The sequence below is a fragment of the Mustela lutreola genome, chromosome 16, assembly GCF_030435805.1.
Source record: "Mustela lutreola isolate mMusLut2 chromosome 16, mMusLut2.pri, whole genome shotgun sequence".
NCBI classification, from domain to species: Eukaryota; Metazoa; Chordata; class Mammalia; order Carnivora; family Mustelidae; genus Mustela; species Mustela lutreola.
The window spans coordinates 18676041-18700958 of NC_081305.1; the positions used below are offsets into that span (position 1 = coordinate 18676041).

Genomic DNA, 24918 nt, shown 5'->3' on the forward strand with positions numbered 1-24918 from the left:
GGACAGTTCTTTCAAAATATGAGTTGAATTTGTTGGATGAAAATGCATTCCAGAGCTATCAGTTATGGTCTTCGGTTTGTAGTACTTTGTGTGTCTGTGTCAACAATCCTCAAAATGGTAATTATCTCAAATATTTACATATAAAAACAAAATAAAAACATATGAGATGATATTTTACAAATATATTTAAAACATGATTGACTTTGTGTCCTTTCAGATGAAAATCAAATGCTTTGCTGTTCACTTTTTCCACATGCTAATGACTGGCTAATAAATTGCGTCAAACCTGAGATAATTCGCCCTGTTTGCTCATTTATTGGACTCACTCTTGCAAATAACAGTAAGTATTCATTATTCTCTAGTTTTACTTGAAGATCCATAGTTCAAAAGATAACAAAAGCCTATTGAGTTAATTACTGAATTAATTGAATCAATGGAATAATTTTATTATAGTAAGTTGGGTCATTTTAGTTGCATTTAGACTATTACAGATAGGAAAATCTTGAAAGTAGACATTGTTAGGAAAATAATTGGGAAGATGGAGGTAGCAGCATAGTTTTGAATCCCCCTAGTTACCCTCACAAAACAGAGCAACTAGATAGCAAAACTAAAACTCCACATGGCATGTTCTCTGGTCACATATAATTAAATTAGAAATAAATAAAAAGAAAACTTCTAGAAAAGTCCCAAATGTCTGAAAATTAAACAACTCAGTGCTTAAAAAAAAAAAAAAAAAAGACTAAGGAAGAAAACCCTATAAACCCATGAATAAAAAAATAAGTCATGAAGAAATTAGAAATGTTTTTAACTGTATGATTATGAAAGCATAACATTAAAAAACTGCATTCCTAAAAATAAATAAATGAATGAATAAATGAAAAATTAAAAGCTGGGTTGCTGCAAAAGTAGTGTTTGGAGGTAAATTTATAGCACTGTTTTTCGTATAAAGAAAGAAAGCAGCTCTCAAATCAATTATATTAGTTTCCACCTAGGAAACTAGAAAATAAATTAACTTAAACTCAGAGTAAAGAAGGAAATAATAAAGAGAAGATCAGAAATCAACACAATAGAAAAATAACAGAATGGGGAAAAATCAATGAAACCAGAACTAGTTCTTTAAAAAGATCAATGAAATGGATCCTTTAGCCACAATATAAAGAGAGAGGGCCCAAATTTCTAATATCAGGAATAAGAAGTGACATCTCTCTAGCTCTTAAGAGATATTAAAAGGATAATAAAGGAATAATCAAAACAACTTTATGCAAACAACTAAATTTGACAACTTAAATTAATCTGATAAATTATTTGAAAGACACAACCACCAAAGCTCACTCAGAAGAAATGGATAGCCTGATTGACGTCATATGTATTAAAGAAATTGAATTTATAGTTTAAAACCCTAGAACAGGAATTTCCAGGCCCTGATGGACTCACTGGTGAATTATGCCAAACATTTAAGGAAAATAAATTCTACATAAATTGCCAGGAAATGGAAGTAGAAGAAGCAAAACATTTCCCAAAAGATTTTGATATTTTTATTTTATTTTATTTTATTTCGTTCTTTTTTTAAAAAAATTCTTTTATAGTAATCTCTAACCCAATATGGGCTTGAACTCATGATTTAGGATCAAGAATTGCACGGGCCGGGCATGTGCGCATGCATGTGCATGAGCCACTGGGTGGCTCAGTGGGTTAAAGCCTCTGCCTTTGGCTCAGGTCATGGTCCCAGGGTCCTAGGATTGAGCCCCATGTCAGGCTCTCTGCTCAGTGGGAAGCCTGCTTCCTCCTCTCTCTCTGCCTGCCTCTCTGCCTACTTATGATCTTTGTCTGTCAAATAAATAAATAAAATCTTTAAAAAAAAAAAAAAAAGAATTGCATGCTCTGTTGACTGAGTCATCAAGGCACCCCTTTCCCCACACATTTTAGCTCAGCATTATTCCCATACTGAAACTTGAAAAAGACCTTAAAAGAATACTATAGGTCAATATCCTTTATGAATATATAGATGCAGAAATCCTTAACAAAACATTAACAGTCAGGAGTGCCTGGCTGATTCAGTCTATAGAGTATGTGGCTCTTGATCTTGGGGTCATGAGTTTAATCCCCACGTTGGGTGCAGACCTTACTTAAAGAAATTTGAAAAAAAATTTATAATTAAAATTTTAAAATCCAGTAGTATATAAAAAGAATAATATGTTATGACCAAGTGGCATTTATCCTAGGAATGCAGGGTTGGTTGAACATTGGGAAATTCACCATATTCACAGGCTATGACAGAAATAAACTATATAATAATCTATAAGGATGCAAGGAAATCTTTTCACATAGTTCAATATATATTCGTGACAAAAGCTTTTGGTAAACTAGGAATAGATAGAACTTCTCAGTGTGGTAGAGGGTCTCTACAAAACACAGCTAGCATATTCAATGGTGAAAGACTTAATGTGCCCCCCACTAGACCCAAGACTGGAAAAAAACAAGGATGACCACTCCCACTACTTAAAAATTTTACTGGGTGTTTAAGCAGATGAAATAAGTCAAGAAAATAAAAGGCATAGAGATTAAAAAGGAAAAAGAAAATACAGTATTATAAAATATATAGAGAACTCCTACAAATTGGTAGGACAAATAACAATCTAATGATTAAAGAAATGAGCAAGATTTGGACAAATACATCACCAAAGGTGATGTGAATATTAAATTGTGAATAAGCAATGAAAAGTTTTTTGAAAAGATGCTCAGGGGCGCCTGGGTGGCTCAGTGGGTTAAGCCACTGCCTTCGGCTCAGGTCATGATCTCGGGGTCCCGGGATCGAGTCCCGCATCGGGCTCTCTGCTCAGCAGGGAGCCTGCTTCCTCCTCTCTCTCTCTCTCTGCCTGCCTCTCTGCCTACTTGTGATCTCTGTCTGTCAAATAAATAAATAAAATCTTAAAAAAAAAAAAGAAAAGATGCTCAAAATCGTTAATCATCAGAGAAAACCAAACGAAAACCCCAAGAATACCAATACATACTCATGCCATGCCTACAATCAGAAAGGCTAGTAATATTAAATGTTGATGAGGATGTGGAGCAACTAGAACTTTCTCACACATTGTTTGTGTGTACCTTTATTCACATATTTAAAGCAAATAGTCATGCTTCTCATGCAAAGGAACATATCTCTATAATTCCAAAAATTGGATCCTCTTTCCATGATGCTTTGACATTTCCTTTTTCTTTAAAAGTCAGCTTGATATAGTAATAACTTTAGGACTCTTAGCAAACTGGTATGAAATATCAGTTAGATAAAATCTGAAATATTCAGTGTACAGTGTACAAGGATATTCTTATGCTTATAAGCCTGAATTTTTATTACATAGGCTATTACCAGAAACTGTGGTAACACAGTGCTATTTTTATCTAAGCATTTAAAGATACTTCTTTTTTCAGGAGTTGTTTTTTTTTTTTTTTAATGAAAATACTTTGCAGAAAAGAAACCTGTTGTGGAGTCTCCATAATATTGAAAATGTTTGCTTATCCTTCAGTAACATTTCCTAACAGTTCCTTTCCCAGGTGTAGAAAATTCTGAACCTGATGTTTTTTTTAAATACATATTTTTAAAATATTTATTTATTTAATTGAAAGAGAGAGTACAAGAAGGGAGGACAGAGGGGAAAGAGAGAGAATCCTAAGCAGACTCTGCACTGAGCCTGGAGCCCGACACAGGGCTTGATTTCACAACCCTGAGATCATTACCTGAGCTGAATTCAGTAGTCAGAGGCTTAACCTGCTACACCACCCAGGTGTCCCTGAACTTGATGGTTTATTTTAGATTAAGATCTTTATGTTTTATCAAACAGTGTAAAAAGTAATTTTTTCATCTAAATCATCTTGGCTTAGGGTGCCTGGGTGGCTCAGTTGGTTAAGTGCCTGCCTTCGGCTTAGGTCATGATCTGAGAATTCTTGGATCAAGTCCTGCCGAGCAGGGAGCCTTCTTCTCCCTCTGTCCCTCATCCCACTTGTACTCTTTCTTTTGTGCTTTCTCAAATAAGTAAAATCTTAAAAAAAATAATCTTGGCTCAATTTGTGATACTAGGTAGACTGGGAAGATTTGTGGCAGAATTATAATCACTAATCCATGTATCCATTTGTTATAAACCTACTGCTGTATAGAGGCTGTGAAGACTATTGAATGCACAGACCCATGAGATACTCTCCCATCAGAACCATTTTCAACAGCAAAACAAGACACTTCAAACTAAAAAAAATGTATTTTTCACTGAGACTTTGCTTGGAATAGTTGTTATAATTTTATATTCTAAGAAGTAAAAGAAATAGGCTTTAAAAAGATGGAGAAAATATGTGTTCCTTTGGAATAATTACTTTGCCCTTTGTAGATTCAAGCAATCTAAGGAATGAGTAAATGTTGGAATTCAGAAAATAGGCAGCTTGCTAATTGCTATACCAAACTAAATGAATGAAGTTATTCTTCATAGCTCTATTGAAGAACTTTGAATTTACTAATGTCATTCTTGCAAAATATACTAGTTCTTGCTAAATGAAACAAAAAACATATCTAACACACAGGAAACACTGTACTGTGTATGTACTTGGTATAAAAGTTTGTTCCTTACCTAAGTGAATGACCCATTTTATGATTATATGCATAGGTAAAGATTGGACTTTTCATTCTTTAATTTGGGGATTTTTAGTATTTGAAAAAGTCATGTCAGTGTCATATTTAGTGTAATTTAATTGAATGGAACCATACGCTTGTCTTGTTTGAGGTATTAATAGTTTTGCTACTTTATTTCTTAAGCATATGTTCAGAAATACTTTATATCTGTGGGTGGACTGGATGTGTTGTCTCAAGTTCTTGTGCAACTGGAATCAGATTCACACAAGACTCTTTCCAGTGCTAAGCTTGCAGTCGTGGTGACAAAGACAGTGGATGCGTGTATTGCTGATAATCGTGAGTGAACATACTTAGTAATTTTTCTACAATTGAGTTTTGTTTGAATTCAGCATGGTGAGTGTTGAAATGATAGGCTGAACACAAATATAGGCTGGACTTCCCATCTCTCACAGCGGGAGGGAATCGTAAAAATTATCTAGTCCAACTTCTTATTTTCATGTGGAGATTATGACTTCCCTAAGGGTTCAAATTAAAGTCTTCTGACTTCAAGTCTAATGATAGAACAAGATAAAATTCTGTCGTTTCTAAACTTCTGTTTCACTGAAAGAGCAATATTAAATGAAAAGCTTTAAGTGAGAAATGAAGGGACATCTTGGAAACATAAGCAACAAAACATAAACATGGAAAACCCAATTTAAAAATCCAATTTATAGATTTTTTAAAATTGCATAAAGAATTAAGGTATACCTCTTTCTGAAAAGTATGAAGTCTGACTCACCAAGCCATAACTAGGTTTAAGAGGGCTATATAAGCCATTATCTTATTATAATACATTTATTTATATTTACATATACATATGCATATAGATGAGATGGGAATATTAGATATTATATTGGCATGATATTTTTCTTCTTCCATAAGAGCTGACAAATAGCATATATAGTTTTAAGCTTATACTTTTTTCCCCCCTATTTTTTACTGATAGCTACTTTTGGAGTAATACTATCCAAGTATCATATTGTTTCAAAACTTCTGACATTACTGCTTCATGAAAGTCTGGATTCAGGAGAAAAATTTAGCATCATACTTACTCTTGGTCATTGCACAGAAGATTGTGGTTAGTATTGAATTTATTTAGTGTGCTTATTAAAACACTAAATAAGCAGAAATCCACTTATTCCCCCCCTTATTGTCATATGGGAGGCTTGAAAGTACTGCCTTTCTGTAAGTCATTCAGGCCCAAACCTGTCATTTTGCTCCTCATCCTTCTTCATCCATATCCTTCCTTATCCCTTTCTGTCCAGGTCCAGTTTAGGCCCTCAGCCCCTCAACATCTTTCACCAATGAAATTGGAAGAGATTTCTCCTTGTGTTCCTCCTCTCCTGTCTCTCTTTTTTTTTTAAGAGGGGCAGGATAGGGAGGAGGAGGAGGAGGAGAGAGAGAGAATCTTATGCAGGTTCCATACCAAGCTTGGAGCCCGATGTGGGTCTCCATCTCAGAATCCTGAGGTCATGACCTGAGCCCAAATCAAGAGTTAGATGCCTAACCAACTGAGTCACCCAGGTGCTCTGGATTTATTCTAAATTTTAAAATTTTTAAATTTTTTATTGAGGCTTAATCTGAAAACTATATATTTTTTTCTTTTCAACTATACCTTTTTTTAAACCAGGTATGGGCTACTTTTTTACTCTCCTGAAGTATGGCTACTCAGTGGCTGTATTTCAAACATCATCACTTTATGAGACAGGTATTTTTATGTCAGAAGATTATTTTCTAAATGGAAAATACTTTTGAAACTATTTTTTTTACTCTCTTAAGATTTAAACTATGTTCATAATTATCACAGAGAATTATGACCTTATGCAGATAGTTTATGAAAAAATAACATAACTGTTTTCTACTTTGATTTTTGATGTTTTCCAGAGGAGAATCAGTATGATCTTTTTAAAAACAATGGGCTTCCACTCATGATACAAGCCTTAACTGAATCGCAGAGTGAAGAACTAAACAAAGCTGCCACTTTTGTGCTTCACAATTGTAAAAAAATTAGTAAGTTTATTGTTACTTTAAAAAAAATATGGAAGTTTATGAAGGGAAATTTATATCTGCTTTGGTGAGCCCAATCCTTTAGGCTCCCAGGCTCTTCTTAATTTGAAAAGTGGAATATATAATTTGGACATGACAACAAGAGTATTTCAGCCTTTAACCCTATCTGGAAGAGAGCAACAGTATAGCAATATGGACAATTTAGTTGTAGGAATTATATCTGAGGCCTACAGGTGACTTAAGGTTAAATTATAATACAAAATACATTTGTTTATTTACTTAAAAAAATGTTTGAGTGACTATTATTTGCCAGGCACTGTGCTAGGTTTTAGGGATACAGTGATTAGAAACAACACTCAGCACTCATAGAGCTTCATTTAACTAGATAAATAGTCCTTGAATAATCTAAAAAATGAATGAATTGTTCTGTATTAACTGAAGGGTTAGGAATGGATGGAGCATAGATTTTAGCATATAACAAAGGACTGTGACCTAGACTTGGAGCGGAAGAGGTTTCGGAGGAAATGATTGTTGAGCTGAGAACTGAATGTATAGTGTTAACTAGGTCAGCCATAAGCAACAGTGAGGCACAAAGACCCTATGATAGGAGGGAACATGCATTGAAGAAATGATGGCCATTGAATTGGCCTTTGTGGAAGAAAAATTGCTGCTGTGGTATATAAAAAGAAAACTTAAAAGATTAAAGGAAGGAGCTGCTTTATGAAAACTGTTAAAAAAAAAACCCAAACCTCAAACCAGTATCCACATACCTGGAGATGTTTATGTACCCGACATAACATATTTTCATGATGTTCTTTCTCTTTTTTTTTTTTTTTTTTTTTTTTTTTTTTTTTTTTTTAAAGATTTTATTTATTTGACAGACAGAGATCACAAGCAGGCAGACAGGCAGGCAGAGAGAGGGAGAGAAGGAAGCAGGCTCCCTGCAGAGCAGAGAGCCCGATGCGGGACTTGATCCCAGGACCCTGAGATCATGACCTGAGCCGAAGGCAGCGGCTTAATCCACTGAGCCACCCAGGCGCCCCATGATGTTCTTTCTCTTATAGCTCTGATGAGTAAAGTCGAATTTATGACTGGGGCTTGGACTTCTGCCATGCACTTGCTTTCCATTTATTTTCAGTACCACCTAGTTAGTTAAGATAGTCTACATGGGCAAAATTTAGAGAGGTGGATGTGGGGTATGAGGTAGTCCTTATTTAAAGTGTTAGAATTACATTTAAAGTGTCAGAAAAAACCCATTTCTAGTAATGAATAAATTCACTATTTTTTTTCCCATATTACAAAGCTGAGAAATTATCTCTAAGTCTAGGAGAATATTCTTTTGATGAAAATGAAGAACAATTAAAAGACATAAATATGAAAGAGAAGAATCTTGAAGAGTACTGGAAGAAAGCAAAGGAAATTCTACACAGAATAGAACAGCTTGAAAGAGAAAGAAATGAGGTTGGCTTTTTTGTTTCAAAGAATATAAAACTTTTTTCAAGTATTTTTCTACAATAGAGGTTGGAGGGTAAAAAATTTTTCTTGCTAAATTATTTTTTATATTTTAATGTTTTTTTAAAAAAGATTTATTCTAGGGGCTTCTGGGTGGCTCAGTCATTAACAATCTGCCTTCAGCTCAGGTCATGATCCAGGGTCCTGGGATCCAGCCCCACATCAGGTTCCCTGATCAGCAGAAGGCCTGCTTCTCCCTCTCCCTCTCCCTCTCCCCCTGCTTGTGTTCCCTCTCTCTCTGTCAAATAAATAAAAATCTTTTTTAAAAAAGTCTTAAAAAAAGATTGGGGGCACTTGCGTGGCTCAATGGGTTAAGTCTCTGCCTTTGACTCAGGTCATGATCTCAGGGTCCTGGGATCGAGCCCCGCATCGGGCAGTCTGCTCAGCAGGGAGCCTGCTTTCCCCTCTTTCTCTGCCTGCCTTTCTGCCTACTTGTGATATCTCTCTCTTTCTGTCAAATAAATAAATTTTTTTTAAATCTTAAAAAAAGATTTATTCTAGTAAAAGAGTGAGGTTGTGAGTGGGGGGAGGGACAGAAGGGGAGGGAGAACCTCAAGCAGTCTCCCTGCTGAGCATGGAGCCTGACATAGGGCTCAAACCCACGACCCAGAGATCATGACCTGAGCCAAAATCAAGAGTATGATGCTTAACCGACTGAACCACCAGATTTTAATGGTTTCAAATTTAAAATTCAGTTGATACTTGAGAAACCATCTTTGAACATGGGGGGAAAAACATTTTTAAAAGGTGGAAATGGGGCACCTGGGTGGCTTAGTTAGTCAAGGAGCTGCTTTTGGCTCAGGTTATGATCCCAAGGTACTGGGATTGAGTCCCACATCAAGCTCCCTGCTCACGGGAGAGCCTGCTTCTCCTCCCTCTGCCTACTGCTCTGCCTACTTGAGTATTCTCTATCTCTCTGTCAAATAAATAAAATCTTAAAAAAAAAATTAAAAGTGGAAATGACAAAAAATAAGAGACCTCGTAGATAAGGATCTAAGGTTTGTATAATAAGAGAGAAGGGAAGGAGAGGTATTAATTTCTCTCTTTACATATATGTATATGTACATGTACATGTATATGTATCAGTATTTTTTTCTGTGTATGTACACTTAGTGTCTCTGTATGTGCATGCATTTTTGTTTTTATTTTTTGAAGAGTTTTAAAAATTTATTTACTTGACAAAGAGCTAGAGCACAAGCAGGCAGAGTGGCAGGCAGAAGGAGAGGGAGAAGCAGGCTCCCTGCTGAACACAGAGCCCGACGTGGGGCTCAATCCCAGGATCCTGGGATCATGACCCAAGCCGAAGGCAGATGCCTAACTGACTGAGCCATCCAGACACTCCTATTTTTATTTTTATTTATTTTATTTCTTAAGTAGGCTCCAGCCCCAGTGTGGAGCCCAACACAAGGCTTGAACCCATAACCCTGAGATCAAGATCTGAGCTAAGGTCAAGAGTTGGATGCTCAACTGACTGAGCCACCCAGCCGCCCCTGTGCATACGTTTATAAAAATAAAAGCATAGTGCTCAGCTTAGTATGACGGTATAGTAATTTCATTCTTTTTTTTTTTTTTAAAGATTTTATTTATTTATTTGACAGAGAGAGATCACAAGTAGGAAGAGAGGCAGGCAGAGAGAGAGGAAGGGAAGCAGGCTCCCTGCCGAGCAGAGAGCCCGATGTGGGACTCGATCCCAGGACCCTGAGATCATGACCTGAGCCGAAGGCAGTGGCTTAACACACTGAGCCACCCAGGCGCCCCAGTAATTTCATTCTTTTAAATGACTAATATTCATTATTTTAGAGGATTATAATTTTATTTAACTAGTCTTTTGTTAAGGGACATTAAGATTATATTCAATTTGAATATAGTTGAATATATTCAAATATTTCAATATTCAATATTTGAATATAGTTGAATATATTCAGATATTTCAATTTGAATATAGTTGTCAGACCAGTGCTGACAACTCTAGAATAAACATCTTGCTACATATATATATGTATATATACATGTATATACATATATACTTTACTGAGATATAAATCACATTCAATTCCATTGACCTGTTTAAAGTATACATTTCATTGGTTTTTAGTATACTCCTAGAATTATGCAACCATTACCACAACCAATCTTAGAATATTTTTATCACCCCAAAAAGAAATCCCATGCCTTTTAGCAGTCACTATTCCTGTTTCTCCCATCCATTCTCCATTCTCCGCACCTCCCCAGCCTAGGCAACCACCAAACTACTCTCAGTTGCTTATTCTGGACTTCTTATATAAATTGAATCATATAACATGTGGGTTTTTGTGACTGGTTTCCTTTATTTAGCATAATGTTTGCAAGGTTTATACATGTTTATATCAGTATTTCATTCTTTTTTAAAAAAGCTTTATTGAGATACAGTTCACTTGGAATTTATAGTTCATTTTGCCCATTTAAAGTATGGTTCAGTAGTGTTTAGTATATTTATAGTTATATGTAACTATAGTCATTTTTAGAATATTTTCATAAAATGTTTCCTTGTGTCCTTTTGTAGACAGTCCTATTCCCTGTCTTCAGGCACAGGCAGTCATTGATCTGTTATCTGTCACTAGTTCTCTTTTTCTATAATTTCACATAAATGGAATTATAAATTTTTTATTTTTTCAAAAGATTTTATTTATTTATTTATTTGAGAGTGGGGGGGGATCAGAGCGAGAAGCAGACTCCCCATAGAGCTAGGAGCCCAATGTGGGACTCGATCCCAGGACTCCAAGGTCATGACCTGAGCTGAAGGCAGTTGCTTAACCAACTGAGCCACCCAGGCGTCCTTTTTAAAAAAGATCTTATTTATTTATTTGACAGAGAGATACACAGCTAGAGAGGGAACACAAGCAGGGGGAGAGGGAGAGAGAGAAGCAGGCCTCCAGTTGAGCAGGGAACCCAATGCAGGCTTGGATCCCAGGACCCTGGGATCATGACCTGAGCCGCAGGCAGATGCCGAACAACTGAGCCACCCAGGTGTCCCGGCATTATATGTTATATAATCTTTTGTGTTTGACTTCTTTTACTTAATGTGTAATGTATTTGAGATCCACCAATGTTGTTTTTTCAATATTTGCTCATTTTTATGGCAGACTGAATATTCCCTAGTATGGATGTACTACAACTTTGATTCACCAATTGATGGTTATGTGGATTGCTTCTAGATCTTGGCCATTGTGAATAATGTAGCTCTGAACATTGGGTTGCACTTCTTTTTGTGAGATTTGCATTTTAATTTCTCTTGGGTAAATACCTAGGAGTGAAATCATTGGACAATTATACCTTAAAGAAATTATGGACCTCTCTCATAGTGCATCTACTTTTACTTGCCACCACTCAAACAACAGAACACCAAAAGGAGAAAAAGTCTCTTCTTCCTCTGGCAGTCTTGTATTGTTCTTCCAGCACTTGCTATTAACAGAGACTAACATCAGTGCTAGCTGTAGAATAGCAGTCCATCGAGTCTAGTTTCAGTTTTGCAATGTAGGGCAAGGAAGCTTGGGATGGATTTTGAGGAGCAATAAATTAATCACTAGTACATCTGGTAGGCCAAGTATACAACCGTTACTGTTACCCTGGGATATGCCTTTACCATCATCTCATAGATGCTCTTTTTATCCTTCCTGCTTTGATTTCCTCTTTCTTGGAGTCCATGTCATCCTCTTTTTTCTACATTTAAGGAAGTGTTCTCATATTTACTTTTTTTTTTTTTTTTTTTTAAAGATTTTATTTATTTATTTGACAGAGAGAAATCACAAGTAGATGGAGAGGCAGGCAGAGAGAGAGAGAGGGAAGCAGGCTCCCTGCTGAGCAGAGAGCCCGATGCGGGCCTCGATCCCAGGACCCTGAGATCATGACCTGAGCCGAAGGCAGCGGCTTAACCCACTGAGCCACCCAGGCGCCCTCATATTTACTTTTTAAACAAATATGTTTTTCACTTCTGCTATCATATTTATAGTTACCAAAGCCTCTGTTTTCACTCCATTTAAATGATCTTACTCTTATTTCATGGACTTAAGACATCATTGGCATTCTTCTCTTAAATATATCAATGATAATTTTCTTTTTTAAAAATTTTTATTTATTTATTTGAAAGAGAGAGAGCATGGGTGTAGGAAGAGGGGGAGAGAGGTAGAGAAGCAGACTCCCCATTGAGCCCAGAGCCCGATGACACAGGGCTCAATCCCCAAATCCTGAGATCATGACCTGCATCAAAACTAAGAGTAGGCCACTTAACCAACTGAGCCACCCAGGTGCCCCTCAGTGATAATTTTCAGTACTTTTTTTTTTCTTCTAGGGCACCTGCGTGGCTCATTCAGTTGAGCGTCCTGGGTCCTGAGATCAAGCCCCACGTCAGGCTCCACGCTCCACAGGGAGACTGTCTCCCTCTCCCTCTGCCCCTCCTCCTGCTCATGTGAGCACTCTGTGTCTCACTTTCTCTCTTTCTCCCTCTCTCAAATAAATCTTTCAAAAAATTTTTTTTTCTTCCTAACCCATCTTTTTCCTTTGAGATCCCTTGCTTGTTTGCTTGCTTGCTTGCTTTCTGACCCTCTTTTTCCCTCTTTTTCTTTCCATCCCTCCTTCTCTTTCCCTCCCTCTCTTCCCTTCCTTCCTTGGTCTCTAGCTTTCTTCATATTTCTGGCAGTCTTTGGTTGGTACTCATATTTAAGAGTCAGATACTGAAAGTCTTTCTGAAAATTTGTTGATGATGGATTCTCATAGGTTTAGTCAGGTCATTTTGGGGCAGAACCTCCAATGTCTAATCCCCTGCTTAGAGATTGTCAACCATTTTTCTGGAATCAAAATGGGAGAAGAGAGCGTGTGGGTCTTAGTATTCAGTATGTGAATACTTGCTTAGATATGTTTCTTTAGTATTCTGCTTTCAGCTTTGTTTGGAGAAACTATTTTTTATCTCTTCCAGAGATTCAAACTTCCCCTTTCACCTGGGGAAGGAGGGGACCTTCTGGTGTCTGTCAACTGCTTGTTAAGTGTGTATATATGGGGGGGTCGAGATCTAATAAGGCAACTTTTTTTTTTTTTTATTAAGTAGACTCCACACCCAGCCTGGAGCCCAGTGCTGGGTCTGAACTAAAAATCCTGAGATCAAGACCTGAGCTGAGATCCAGGTTGGACACTCAACCGACTGAGCCACCCAGGCATCCCTGTAATCCAACTGTTTCTTTCTTTTTTTTTTTTTTTTTTTTTTTTAAAGATTTTATTTATTCATTTGACAGACAGAGATCACAAGTATGCAGAGAGGCAGGCAGAGAAAGAGGAGGAAGCAGGCTCCCTGCCCAGCAGAGAGCCCGATGCGGGGCTCGATCCCAGGACCCTGGGATCATGACCCGAGCCGAAAGCAGAGGCCTTAACCCACTGAGCCACCCAGGTGCCCCAGTCCAACTGTTTCTTAAACAGACTTTCATCCAGTCTTCCTATTTTTAGCCCCATCTTCATCCCATGTTCTAGAGGTTCGAACACCTCCAATTTCCAAGCCTTTTGAGAGTTTGGCAGCCCATCCTAGGTAGTTTCTTAGCTTTTCTGATGGTCAGCTTTGAATTCAGCTTTATCAAGACTGCTAAGTAGGTTATCATTCACCTACATGCTCTCCAATTTCCAAACTTGTATTGCCTTTATTTCTTCTTTCATTTCTCCTTGTCCTTGTGCATTTATGTCTTTTTGAAAACTGTTCTTTAATTGGTTTTCTTGGAAGGACCAAAAATAAATAGTGTTGTTAAATTCATCATATTTACCGAAAGCCCTCTTTGTTTGTTTGCCTATTTACTTATCTCTCTATATTTAAAAAAAAATTTTTTAATGGCACCTGGGTGGCTCAGTCCATTAAGCATCTGCCTTTGACTCAGGTCATGATCCCAGGGTCCTGGGATTGAGCCCCTTATTGGTCTCCCTGCTCAGTGGAGAGCCTGATTTTCCCTCTCCTTCTGCCCCTCCACTCCTAGGTTATGTGTGTGCCTGCACTCTCTTTCTCTCGTTCTTGCTCTCTCTCAAATAAATAAAATCCTTTAAAAAAATTTTTTTAATGGCACCTGGGTGGCTCCTAAAAAAAATTTTTTTTTAAAGGATTTTATTTATTTGAGAGAGAGAGAAAGCGAGCATGAAAGGGGCAAGGGGCAGAGGGAGAAGCTGGCTCCCTGGTGAGCAGAGGGCCTGATGTGGGACTTGATCCTGGGACTCCAGGATCATGACCTGAGTCGAAGGCAGTTGCTTAACCCACTGAGCCACCCAGATGCCCTCCTTTAAAAAAATTTTAAAGGGGTGCCTGGGTGACTCAGTGGGTTAAGCCTCTGCCTTCGGCTCGGGTGATCTCAGGGTCCTGGGATGGAGCCCTACATGAGGCTCTCTGCTCAGCAGGGAGCCTGCTTCTCCCTCCCCCTCTGCCTGCCTCTCTGCCTACTTGTGATCGCTCTCTCTCTGTCAAATAAATAAAAATCTTAAAAAAATTTTTTCTTTACAGATTTATTATTTTAGAGAAAGAGAAAGTTTCGGGGGTGGGGCAGAAGGAGAGGGAGAGAGAATTCCAAACAGATTCCTTGCTGAGTGTGGGACCTACCCAGGACTCAGTCTGAGAACCCTGAGATAACCAAGAGAGCTGAAATCAAGAGTTGGATGCCCAACTGGCTGAGCCACACAGGCACACCCCTAAGGAAAAAATGTTTTTTTTAAAGTAGGCTCCATGCCCAATGTGGGGTTTGGACTCAGGACCCTGAGATCAAGAGTTACATGTTCTACCAACTGAGCCTGCCAGGTACCTGCTTTATTCTTTATTTACAGTTGGAGAACAGTTTTTTGGTGGATCTCTCTTTTGAGCATGTAGGTTATTTCCAACTTTTGGCAATTACAAACAGTGTTGCGGTTAATAACATTAACATTTTGCATTTACCTGAGTACTTTCACATAAAAGTAAGATGTGCTTACCTTTACACGAGTATACCTATAGGATTTTTTTTGAAGATATGCACAGCTTTTATTATAAAAGATAATGTCAAATTATTTCTCTATAGAGGTTGTACAATTTATACTCCCACCCATAAACGTATAAGACTGTTTCCATGTGCCCTTTTGATCTTTGCCAGTTTCCTAGATGAATGCTGTCTCTGTGTGGTTTTATTTCTCTTATTCCAAGTGGGATGGAGCATTTTTTCATATGTTTAAGAGCTATTTATATTTCCTTTCCTGTTAACTGTTCATCTCCTTTTCCTATTTTTCTATACTATCATTAATCTTTTTCATATTTCATTGTAGCAGCTTTTTACAAATGTAAATAGAAAAATCATACCCCAAGACATAACATACATATTCTTTGTGCATAACATACATATTCTTTGTGTTGAATATCATTTGGCTTCTGGCCCTTTTTTCTTCTGAGTTCCTCCCCCACCCACCCACATTGTTCTTGGTCTGTAGCAGAATTTTGAAAAAATATTTTGGTTTTTTCTTTTATGATTTATTTATTCTTTGTGATATTTAGAAAAGTCTTCTTCCCCTTAATAGTGTTAAAATACTGTTTTCTGGGGCACCTGGGTGGCTCAGTGGGTTGAGCCGCTGCCTTCGGCTCAGGTCATGATCTCAGGGTCCTGGGATCAAGTCCCGCATCGGGCTCTCTGCTCAGCAGGGAGCCTGCTTCCTTCTCTCTCTCTCTGCCTGCCTCTCAGTGTACTTGTAATTTCTCTCTGTCAAATAAATAAATAAAATCTTTTAAAAAAATACTGTTTTCTTTTTTGAAACAATCATTGCATTTTTTTACAAAACAATATTTAGCTCATTTTGACTTTATTTTTGTGTAAATTCTGAGATAGGGATCCAATTTATTTTTTCCCCAGATGACTACCCAGTTGTCGCCAGATCATTTATTAAATATATTCCTTTTTCTTCTAATGTAAATAGTCCCATTTACTATGTATATTCTATTGGCAGTCATGAACTTTCCTTACATTATTTAAAGAGAGTATAAATTGAATTATAAAGCAAATGGATTATTTTGAGATTCTTCACTTGTCATTTTTACATTATAGGAAAAACTACAAAGAGAAAAAGATAAGCATAATGTTTCATCTATGAACATAAATATTCAAAATACATTGAAACACCTCCATGCCGATAGTATTGGCAGAGGTCCTACAGCAGAAGATAAAGATAAAAGCAAGTCTAGAAAGCTTCAGAGTTACCAATCCCATGGACTTCTGTCTACAGCATGTACAAATGATCACCAAATGAAGACCGTGTTAAAGAGTGCAAATCCAGTTACTGCTTGTTATAGGGAGAGTGGGCAAAATAAGAATTTATGTAAAGCCAATTCAAGCTATAATCAAAATCTACAGGAAGGAACAACTTTTGAAAAAAAGAATTCTGTTTCTCAATCAAGGTATAGTTTAATAATTGTTTCTAACTTTTATGTATTTATTCAAGTATTTTTTTGTGCAGTACTCTGTGCCACTCTGTTAAACCCTTGGATACAGAAATGATAAAATATGGTCTTGGGAGGACTCTGAATGGAAATGTTGACAATGGAGTTTGGATGGGAAGGTATAGGCCAGTTCAATAGGGCCTTGAATTTCACACTCAGAATTTTCAGTTTTCCCTCATAGGACACGGGAGCCACTGAGGATTTTAAATTGAGTGACGTCAGATTTGAATTTTAGAAAGAATATTCAGAAAACTTAACCTGAAACCCTATACCTGAAGTAACAGTGTGCACATTAGTAATCCATTAACAATGTAGCAAAAACCAGTTTCTAAATTTAATTTGATAAAAGGGAGTAGTATGTGCTAAAAATCTGGTTTAGGCTTACCTTTTCACTTGTTCCTTGCATCTCACCTCTAGCTGATGTCCCTTCTCCCTCTGGTAGCTTATGGGTTCAGACCTGGGATTGTCACCTTTCTTAAAGCCTTACTTATATTCTCTCCTCTAAAGGTTACTGTGCCAGGTAGGAAACTGAAGAGTATGCTGCTATATTCTGGGAAGGTTGCAGGGTGAGCAGGATATTAGGGAGATGGATTACATCATCACAACTCCTTTTTTTCCTTTGCATAACTGTTCTTGATGTCAGTTTTAAATTAATTTCTTAGGAATGTGGAACCGGAAAGCATTGCCATATGTTCTTGGGCCAACCTTATTGCTTTCTGATTCTGTTCTCTCCTCCCCTCACTTCCTCGTTCTTTCCTGTTTTCCTCTTTCCTTTTTTAAGTTTATGTATTTATTTCATTAATCTCTATACCCAACTCGGGGCTCAAACCCATGACCTTGAGATCAAGAGCCAGCCAAGTGCCCCATGTTTTCCTCTTGCAAAACTTATTTTTCCCATGTTTCTGCTGGCATCAGTGGTATTGCCCTTTGGTGTCTTGTGGTTTGTTTATTTTTTTTTTTAAGATTTTATTTATTTATTTGAGAATGAGTGAGCACAAGCAGGTTGAAGGGAAGAGGGAGAAGCAGACTCCCCACCAAGCAGGGAGCTGTATGTGGTGCTCGATCCCGACATGGACTTTGAGCCCTGGACTCTGGGATCATGACCCGAGCCAAGGCAAATGCTCAACCAGCTAAGCCACCAAGGTTCCCCAGAGTCTTATTTAATGCCATTTTTGGAAAGGAGGCTATAACCATTACAAACGCTACTTTGGCAGAATTTGATAGACTTTGGTAGACCCTGGTTCCATCTCCTTCTGGCTGCCAAATACCCAGAATTGCACCACTGCCTACAGAAACATTTGTCCATACACCAAACAGTATCTTTACTTTTAAATATTTGGTGTCTATTTTCTTTTAGTGACCGTGTTTTTAAACATCCAGTTCCCGTTGTCAAAAATAGAAAGCAGCAGTTACCAGTAACAGGTATGTTTAAAAATATTTCTTCTTTGAGTTTTTAAGAAAACATATTTAGGTGACTAATACAAATAAAAATGTACATTGAGGGCACCTGGGTGGCTCAGTGAGTTAAAGCCTCTGCCTTCGGCTCAGGTCATGATCTCAGGGTCCTGGGATGGAGTCCCGCATCCGGCTCTCTGCTCAGCAGGGAGCCTGCTTCCTCCTCTCTCTCTGCCTGCCTCTCTGCCTACTTGTGATCTTTTTCTGTCAAATAACTAAATAAAATCTTTTAAAAAAATGTCTATACTGCCTAGAGCAATCTATACTTTAAAAAAAAAATGTACATTGATATATTTCCCCTCTAGCATATAAGCCACACCTTTGACTCTGTTTCTGGTGTAAGTGCCTCAGTCACCTTTTACTGGTAACCAGAACCTTTCTATTTATCTACCAGGGTGACTGTATATGTAGTACTGTGCTAAAGTTGATGAGAATCTTGAGAATTAATATATTGTGTAAATGTCAGGTCCTTTTCATTAATCAATTTTCATTAATCAGAAGAACCTTACATGTTGCAGTTTTTTTTTCCAGATCCATTTACATTATGTTCAGATATAATAAATAAAGAAGTCATCAGTTTTCTAGCAAGTAACAATCATTCCAAAATGTTAAAGTACAGATGCTCAGGTAAATATTCTTTAATTACAGTTGTTTTGCAATTAAACTTTGTATGATATTAGTCAACTAGGATTTGTAGTAGTTCTGCCTATGTGATTTAAACTTTATTTCCTTTGGAAAAATAATGATCTGGAACATCATTAAACATTCAGATCAATACTTATCTGCATTTGCCTGTGCTTCCATTATTTGTTTATATGAATCACCGTAGCTAATACTTTAATACTTTATTATTATATTTTTGTCTGAATAACATCTACAAGTTTAACTTCTCTGAGTTAGGTAAACGTTTTTTATATTCTCAGAGAGCCAATAGGTATGTATTCTGGATAATGCTCTAAACATAAGACATTAAGTATTAAACAACATCTATTTTTATGTCTTTATTTAATGTATATACGTTTCTAGTGTTCCATGCCCCATTATTTTATTTTTTCTGCAAGGCCCCTGTAAATGTGCCACAGTGCTTAACCCAGCCCCTTCTCCTCCATACCCTGATACTTCGTTTTTTGGTGTCACACTCTGCTCTATGGGCAAAATTGAGGCTATTCTATAGTAGGCTTGAAATAACACTGTTCTTTAGTCTTGGATGTAGAGTTTGTCTCTATGACTCTAAAATTAGCTCTATCTAGCTATAATCAGAATCCCATTTCTTTTTTCCTCCCCATTTTAATACTTGTGAAATGTTTCTTTTCCTTACCTTTCTATTAATTAACTCCTTTTGGCCCACCTTAAACTATGTTCGTTTCTCTTTATCCAAAAAAGAAAAATCTAAGGGCACCTGGCTGGCTCATTTGGAGGAGCATGAGACACTTGATCTCAGGGTTGTGGGTTTGAGCCTCACGTTGTGTGTAGAGATTACTTAAATAAATAAAAACTTTAAAAAGAGGGGGGGATGGGCACCTGTGGGCTCAGTGGGTTAAGCCTCTGCCTTCAGCTCAGGTCATGATCTCAGGGTCCTGGGATTGAGACCCCCATCGGGCTCTCTGCTCAGCGGGGAGCCTGCGTCCCCCCTCTCTCTGCCTGCTGCTCTGTCTACTTGTGATCTCTCTGTCAAATAAAAAAAAAATCTTAAAAAAGTTAAAAATTTAAAAAAAAGAGAATATTAAATACTTGATGTGACTTGCTGTCTCTTTGAGTATTCATCTATTCTTTCTTCCATCATTCATTATCAGATACCTGCTCTTTCTCCTTTCTCTTTCATTATATTAATTCCCTTCTTAACTCCCTGCACTTTGGCTTCTTTTAGTGCCATTCTACTAAACTTAAATGCTAAAGATTTCCTGAAGTCTCTTTTTTTGTGCCAAAACCAAAGACTTCTAAAAAATTCTTATCCTTGGGGCACCTGAGTGACTCAGTGGGTTAAAGCCTCTGCCTTCAGCCCAGGTCATGGTCTCAGGGTCCTGGGATTGACACCCCCACCCCCCCAACCCCCCCATCCCTCCACCCTCTTCCCCCCACCCCCCACCCCCGGCATTGGGCTCTCTGCTCAGCAGGGAGCCTGCTTCCCCTCCTCTCTCTCTGCCTGCCCCCTCTGCCTATTTGTGATCTCTGTCAAATAAGTAAATAAAATCTTAAAAAATAAAAATTAAAAAATAAAATAAAAAATTCTTATCCTTTATGGTATTTCTGCACTGTTGACTGCCGTTCCTTGAAGTCCTCTCCTCTCCGTAGTTTATAAGTATTTTTTTTAAGATTTTATTTATTTATTTGACAGAGAGAGATCACAAGTAGACAGAGAGGCAGGCAGAGAGAGAGAGGGAAGCAGGCTCCCTGCGGAGCCTTACTTGATCCCAGGACCCTGAGATCATGACTTGAGCAGAAGACAGAAGGTAGCGAAGGCAGAAGGTAGCGGCTTAACCCACTGAGCCACCCAGGCGCCCCTCCTCTCAGTAGTTGAAGACACACTTCCCAGATCATCCACCTGTGCTCCCTGGAGCTATGCTATGAACTCAAAAGGGCACTACATAATACTTTACATTTTAAGTGAAATGCAAAATAGCTAACATTTTTTGGATACCACAGGCACTGCTAGCTCAAAGTCATTTAGAGTTTCAGCATTAGATTGCACTACATTCCCCATGATGATGTCTTTGTGGAGTTGGGCTTTCAGTGGTTGTGATAAAAAGCAAGCACTGCATGAAAATAATAGGGAACAGGAAATGAGGGTGGCAGTGTCAGATTCCAAGGTTTGAGAAGTTGTGCTGTATCTAATAGATGCAAATATCCCGTTAGGAATAATTGTGGTTAATAAGAATGAAATCTAAATATTATGTTCTTTTTTTAACTTTAAGTGGCTCAGTTGGTTAAGCAGCTGCCTTCGGCTCAGGTCATGATCCCATGATCCCCCTGGGATCGAGTCCCACATCGGGCTCCTTGCTCCGCGGGGAGTCTGCTTCTCCCTCTGACTCTGCCTTCCACTCTGTCTGCCTGTGCTCGCTCTCGCTCTCCCTCTGAAAAATAAATAAATAAATTTTTTTTTTAAAAAAAAAGATTTTATTTATTTGAGAGAGAGAGAGTGTGCCTAAGCATGATTAGGGTGAGAGGAGTCAGAGAGAGAAGAGCAAGTAGACTCAGGGAACCTGACATGGGCCTGGGTCCCAGGACCCTGGGATCATGACCTGAGCAGAAGGTAGATGCTTAACTGACTGAGTCACCCAGGCACCCCTAATTTTACTTCCTTATTTATTTGAGAGAGGAAAGAGAGCGCTTGCGAGAGGGGGAGGAGAAAAGGGAGAGGAACAAGAACACTCTGCACTGTGTATGGAGCCCAGCTCAGGGTTTGACCCCATGACCCTAAGATTCTGACCTGAGCCAAAATCAAGAGTCAGACACCCAATCAACTTGGCTGCCCAGGTGCCCCTATTATTTTCAATTTAGGTATATTATCTTTTCAAATGGCTACTAAGTTATTAGAACATAAATGCTTATTAAATTGTTTTGGACTTAACAGGCAAATCAGTATTTCTTTTGACCCAGGGGTGCCATAAAAAATCACCAAGAACTTAAGGATGCCATGAACTGGGAAAGTTTGGGAACTTCTGATCTGATGTATGTCAGAGGGCAGTGTGGGTGCTCTATAACCATTAACTCCATTTCATCCCTTACTTTGTTTGAGATGGTTTTCTCTTAGTTCCTTTCTTTAATGATGACTCATTCATTTCATGGATACTTAGGGAGTGTTTCTTCCATGGTAGCATGGGTATCAAAGATGAATAGATCTCAATCCTTACCTCAAAAAGTCTAAAAACCACTCCATTTTATCACCTTCATTACTTTATCTCTCTCTTTCTGCCAAGTTTCTACCATTATTTCCCCCAAGACATACTCTGTAGCACTTTCTCAGCGCCATTGCAACAATTACTTGGGTGGCATCAGCTATCATTTTACTGATTTTCAAATCTGTGTCTCTATACTTTGCTTCTACCTTGAACCAGTTATAGCCTCATTCCTCCACTTCCAGCTATATCCAGGACATTATTCAGTATCTTGTTTTTACTTTAAGCTTGATGTATTTAAAACAATATCTGGGTGGCTCAGTGGGTTAAAGCCTCTGCCTTCACCTGAGGTCATGATCCCAGGGTCCTGGGATCGAGCCCCGCATCAGGCTCTCTGCTCGGCAGGGAGCCTGCTTCCCCTTCTCTCTCTGCCTGCCTCTCTGCCTACTTGTGATCTTTGTCTGTGAAACAAATAAATAAAATATTTTTTAAAATAAATAAATAAATAAAAACCCTTTACCTAGTAAATCCAATTTCTTAAAAAAAAAAAAAACACTATATATATATATGATGTGTATGTTGCTGTTAACTTCTCTAACATGTGCTTTTTATCAAGTCATCAAGCTAAGGAACCCTCAGTGCTTCTTTGTAACTCATTGATTCAAACTCTCTGCCTGGCTTTTAAATTTTTGTGGAATTTTGTTCTGCTTCCACTTGTTAAATTTTATTGCATATTTGTCTTCTTAAGTCTGCCAGAAAGTTGCCATGCTTATTCCAAACTTTGTCATTCAGTCAACTGTCAAAGTACTTAAGAATTATCCTTAGTTTTTCCCTTACCCTAACAGCTCATCATTCACCAATTTTTACGTCAGGAATCTCTACATTCTCTCTGTAAATGTCCTGTTTCAGAATCCCTTCATTTATATGCTGGACTATTGAAGTAACCCCTTAACTGATCCTCTTATCTTCACCTAAGCTTTCTATGAGACAAATGAAAGTCGTTTCCCTGCTTAATAAATATCCATTAGCTCCTCCCCACTGACTTGGAGTAGATATACTTGGAGTAGATATACTTGGTGTGGCTTTCAAGACCATTCTTATATGGCCCCTGCAACCTTCACTAGTTTCAACTTTACTCCCACATTTCTCTCCAGCCACACCAAAGTACCTAAAATCATCTGAACATGTTACGCTTTTTCACTTTTTTGTGCTTTTGCACATGTTCATTGTATTTGTAATGTCCTCATCCTAGCCAGCTTTCTGCCTAACTTCTAGCCCTTTTGGAGTGGGCCATTAGGTGACTGGCAGATGGGAAACTTTATAATGGATGGAAGTGGCTAACATCACCTGAACCTACTGGTCAATCTTAGCATTCAAAGAAGAGAGAGAGAGACTGTATGTACTTCTTAATATGATTAAGTAAGAAGTCCTCAAGACTGCCTGTGAGGAGCTCTACTAAAAACAGTTGAATCTGAGCGCCTGGGTAGCTTAGTCGGTTGAGCATCTGACTCTTGGTTTCTGCTTGGATCATGATCTCAAGGTCATGGGATAAAGCTCTATATCAGCCTCTGTGCTTGGCTGGAGTCTGCTTGGAGATTCTTTCCCCTGACCCCTTCCCCTTATCCCTCTCTTTTTCTCTCTCTAAAATAAAATGAAATAGGGGCGCCCCAGTGGCTTAGTTAGTTTAGCATCTGCCTTTGGCTCAGGTCATGATCTCAGAGTCTCGGGATTGAGCCCTGCAGGGCTTCTCGCTCAGCAGGGAGTCCGCTTGTCCCTCTCCCTCTATCCCACCCCCCACTCGTATTCCTTCACTCGCTGGCTCTCTCTCAGATAAAGAAAATCTTTAAAAATAAAATAGATCTTAAAAAACCCAGTTGAATCTGAATATTATCAGTCGTTCAGATCTAATTGCTAGTTTATCGGATACCCAGGAATGTTTTAAAGCGTCTAACTAGCATAAAATCCTTAAAACCTAGGCTTGGAGTAGCTCCAATATAAATGACCCAGTGTCTATATCAAGTAAATGAGAAGGAGGAAGAGAGGAAAATTGATAGAGTTAAAGAAACTCAAGTGACATTTCAACTGAATGTACTGAAGAACCTTCTTGGATCACAGTTTAAACAAACTGTAAAAAGAAAGTTTTAAGGGCGCCTGGGTTGCTCAGTCATTAAGCAGCTATCTTAGGCTCAGGTCATGATCCCGGGGTCCTGGGATCGAGGCCCACATAGAGCTCCCTTCTCTCTCTCCTGCTCCCTCTGCTTGTATTCCCTCTCTTTCTGTGTCTCCCTCTGTCAAGTAAATACATAAAATCTTAAAAAAAAAAAGTTTTGGGGCGCCTGGGTGGCTTAGTGGGTCAAAGCCTCTGCCTTCTGCTCAGGTCATGATCCCTACTTGTGATCTCTGTCAAATAAATAAATAAAATCTTTAAAATAAAATAAAATAAAAGTTTTGAAATGATGGGGAAATTTGAACCCTGACTAGATATTAGATTATGTTAGGCATAATTTTTTTAGGCTTGATGATGGTTTTGTGTATTTGGAAAAAGGAGCCCTTCTCTGTTAGGGACACAGATGAAATGATACTTAAATGCCAGTTCCAGGCTCCATAATCCAGTGTATACATGGAGGACAGAGCAGAGTAAGTGGATTGAAGGCAAAATATGACTGAGCATGACTTAATAATTATTAAAGGTGAATGATGGAAATGTGGAAGTTCATTATACTTTCCCCTTACTCTTTTGTGTTTGAAATTTTCCATAATAAAACATTGGGAGGAAAAAAGACAACTGGGCATAAAAGCCACTTCTTTTGGTTATCTTCCCTATAGTGACTCCTGCTCAGAACCTAACCAAGCTAGGTGGTCTTTTTATATATCACTCTAACTATTGACACCTCTATTATAACACTTACTTCACTGTATTGTATCTGTTGTCTTTAATCTCTCCTGTGACTGAGCTTCTTGACATACTTAAAATTAAGTTCCTGATTTCACGTCAGTTACCA

At 38.1% G+C, this 24918-nt stretch overlaps 1 protein-coding gene across 7 annotated transcripts in view; it reads left to right on the plus strand.

Annotated features, from left to right (window-relative positions):
* TERB1 (telomere repeat binding bouquet formation protein 1) overlaps nt 1-24918 on the plus strand; it is a 48562-nt gene that overhangs the window by 18228 nt on the left and 5416 nt on the right. For 4 of the 7 annotated variants that reach the window (XM_059151864.1, XM_059151860.1, XM_059151859.1 and 1 more), the window contains 9 exons: nt 2-117; nt 218-340; nt 4799-4951; nt 5601-5732; nt 6539-6664; nt 7965-8122; nt 16234-16583; nt 17983-18047; nt 18612-18707. In XM_059151864.1, coding sequence (XP_059007847.1) covers nt 2-117; nt 218-340; nt 4799-4951; nt 5601-5732; nt 6539-6664; nt 7965-8122; nt 16234-16583; nt 17983-18047; nt 18612-18707 — 1319 coding nt within the window. The remainder of the gene's footprint in view (nt 1; nt 118-217; nt 341-4798; nt 4952-5600; nt 5733-6538; nt 6665-7964; nt 8123-16233; nt 16584-17982; nt 18048-18611; nt 18708-24918) is intronic. The other 3 variants (XM_059151861.1, XM_059151862.1, XM_059151866.1) reach the window with 3 other exon arrangements.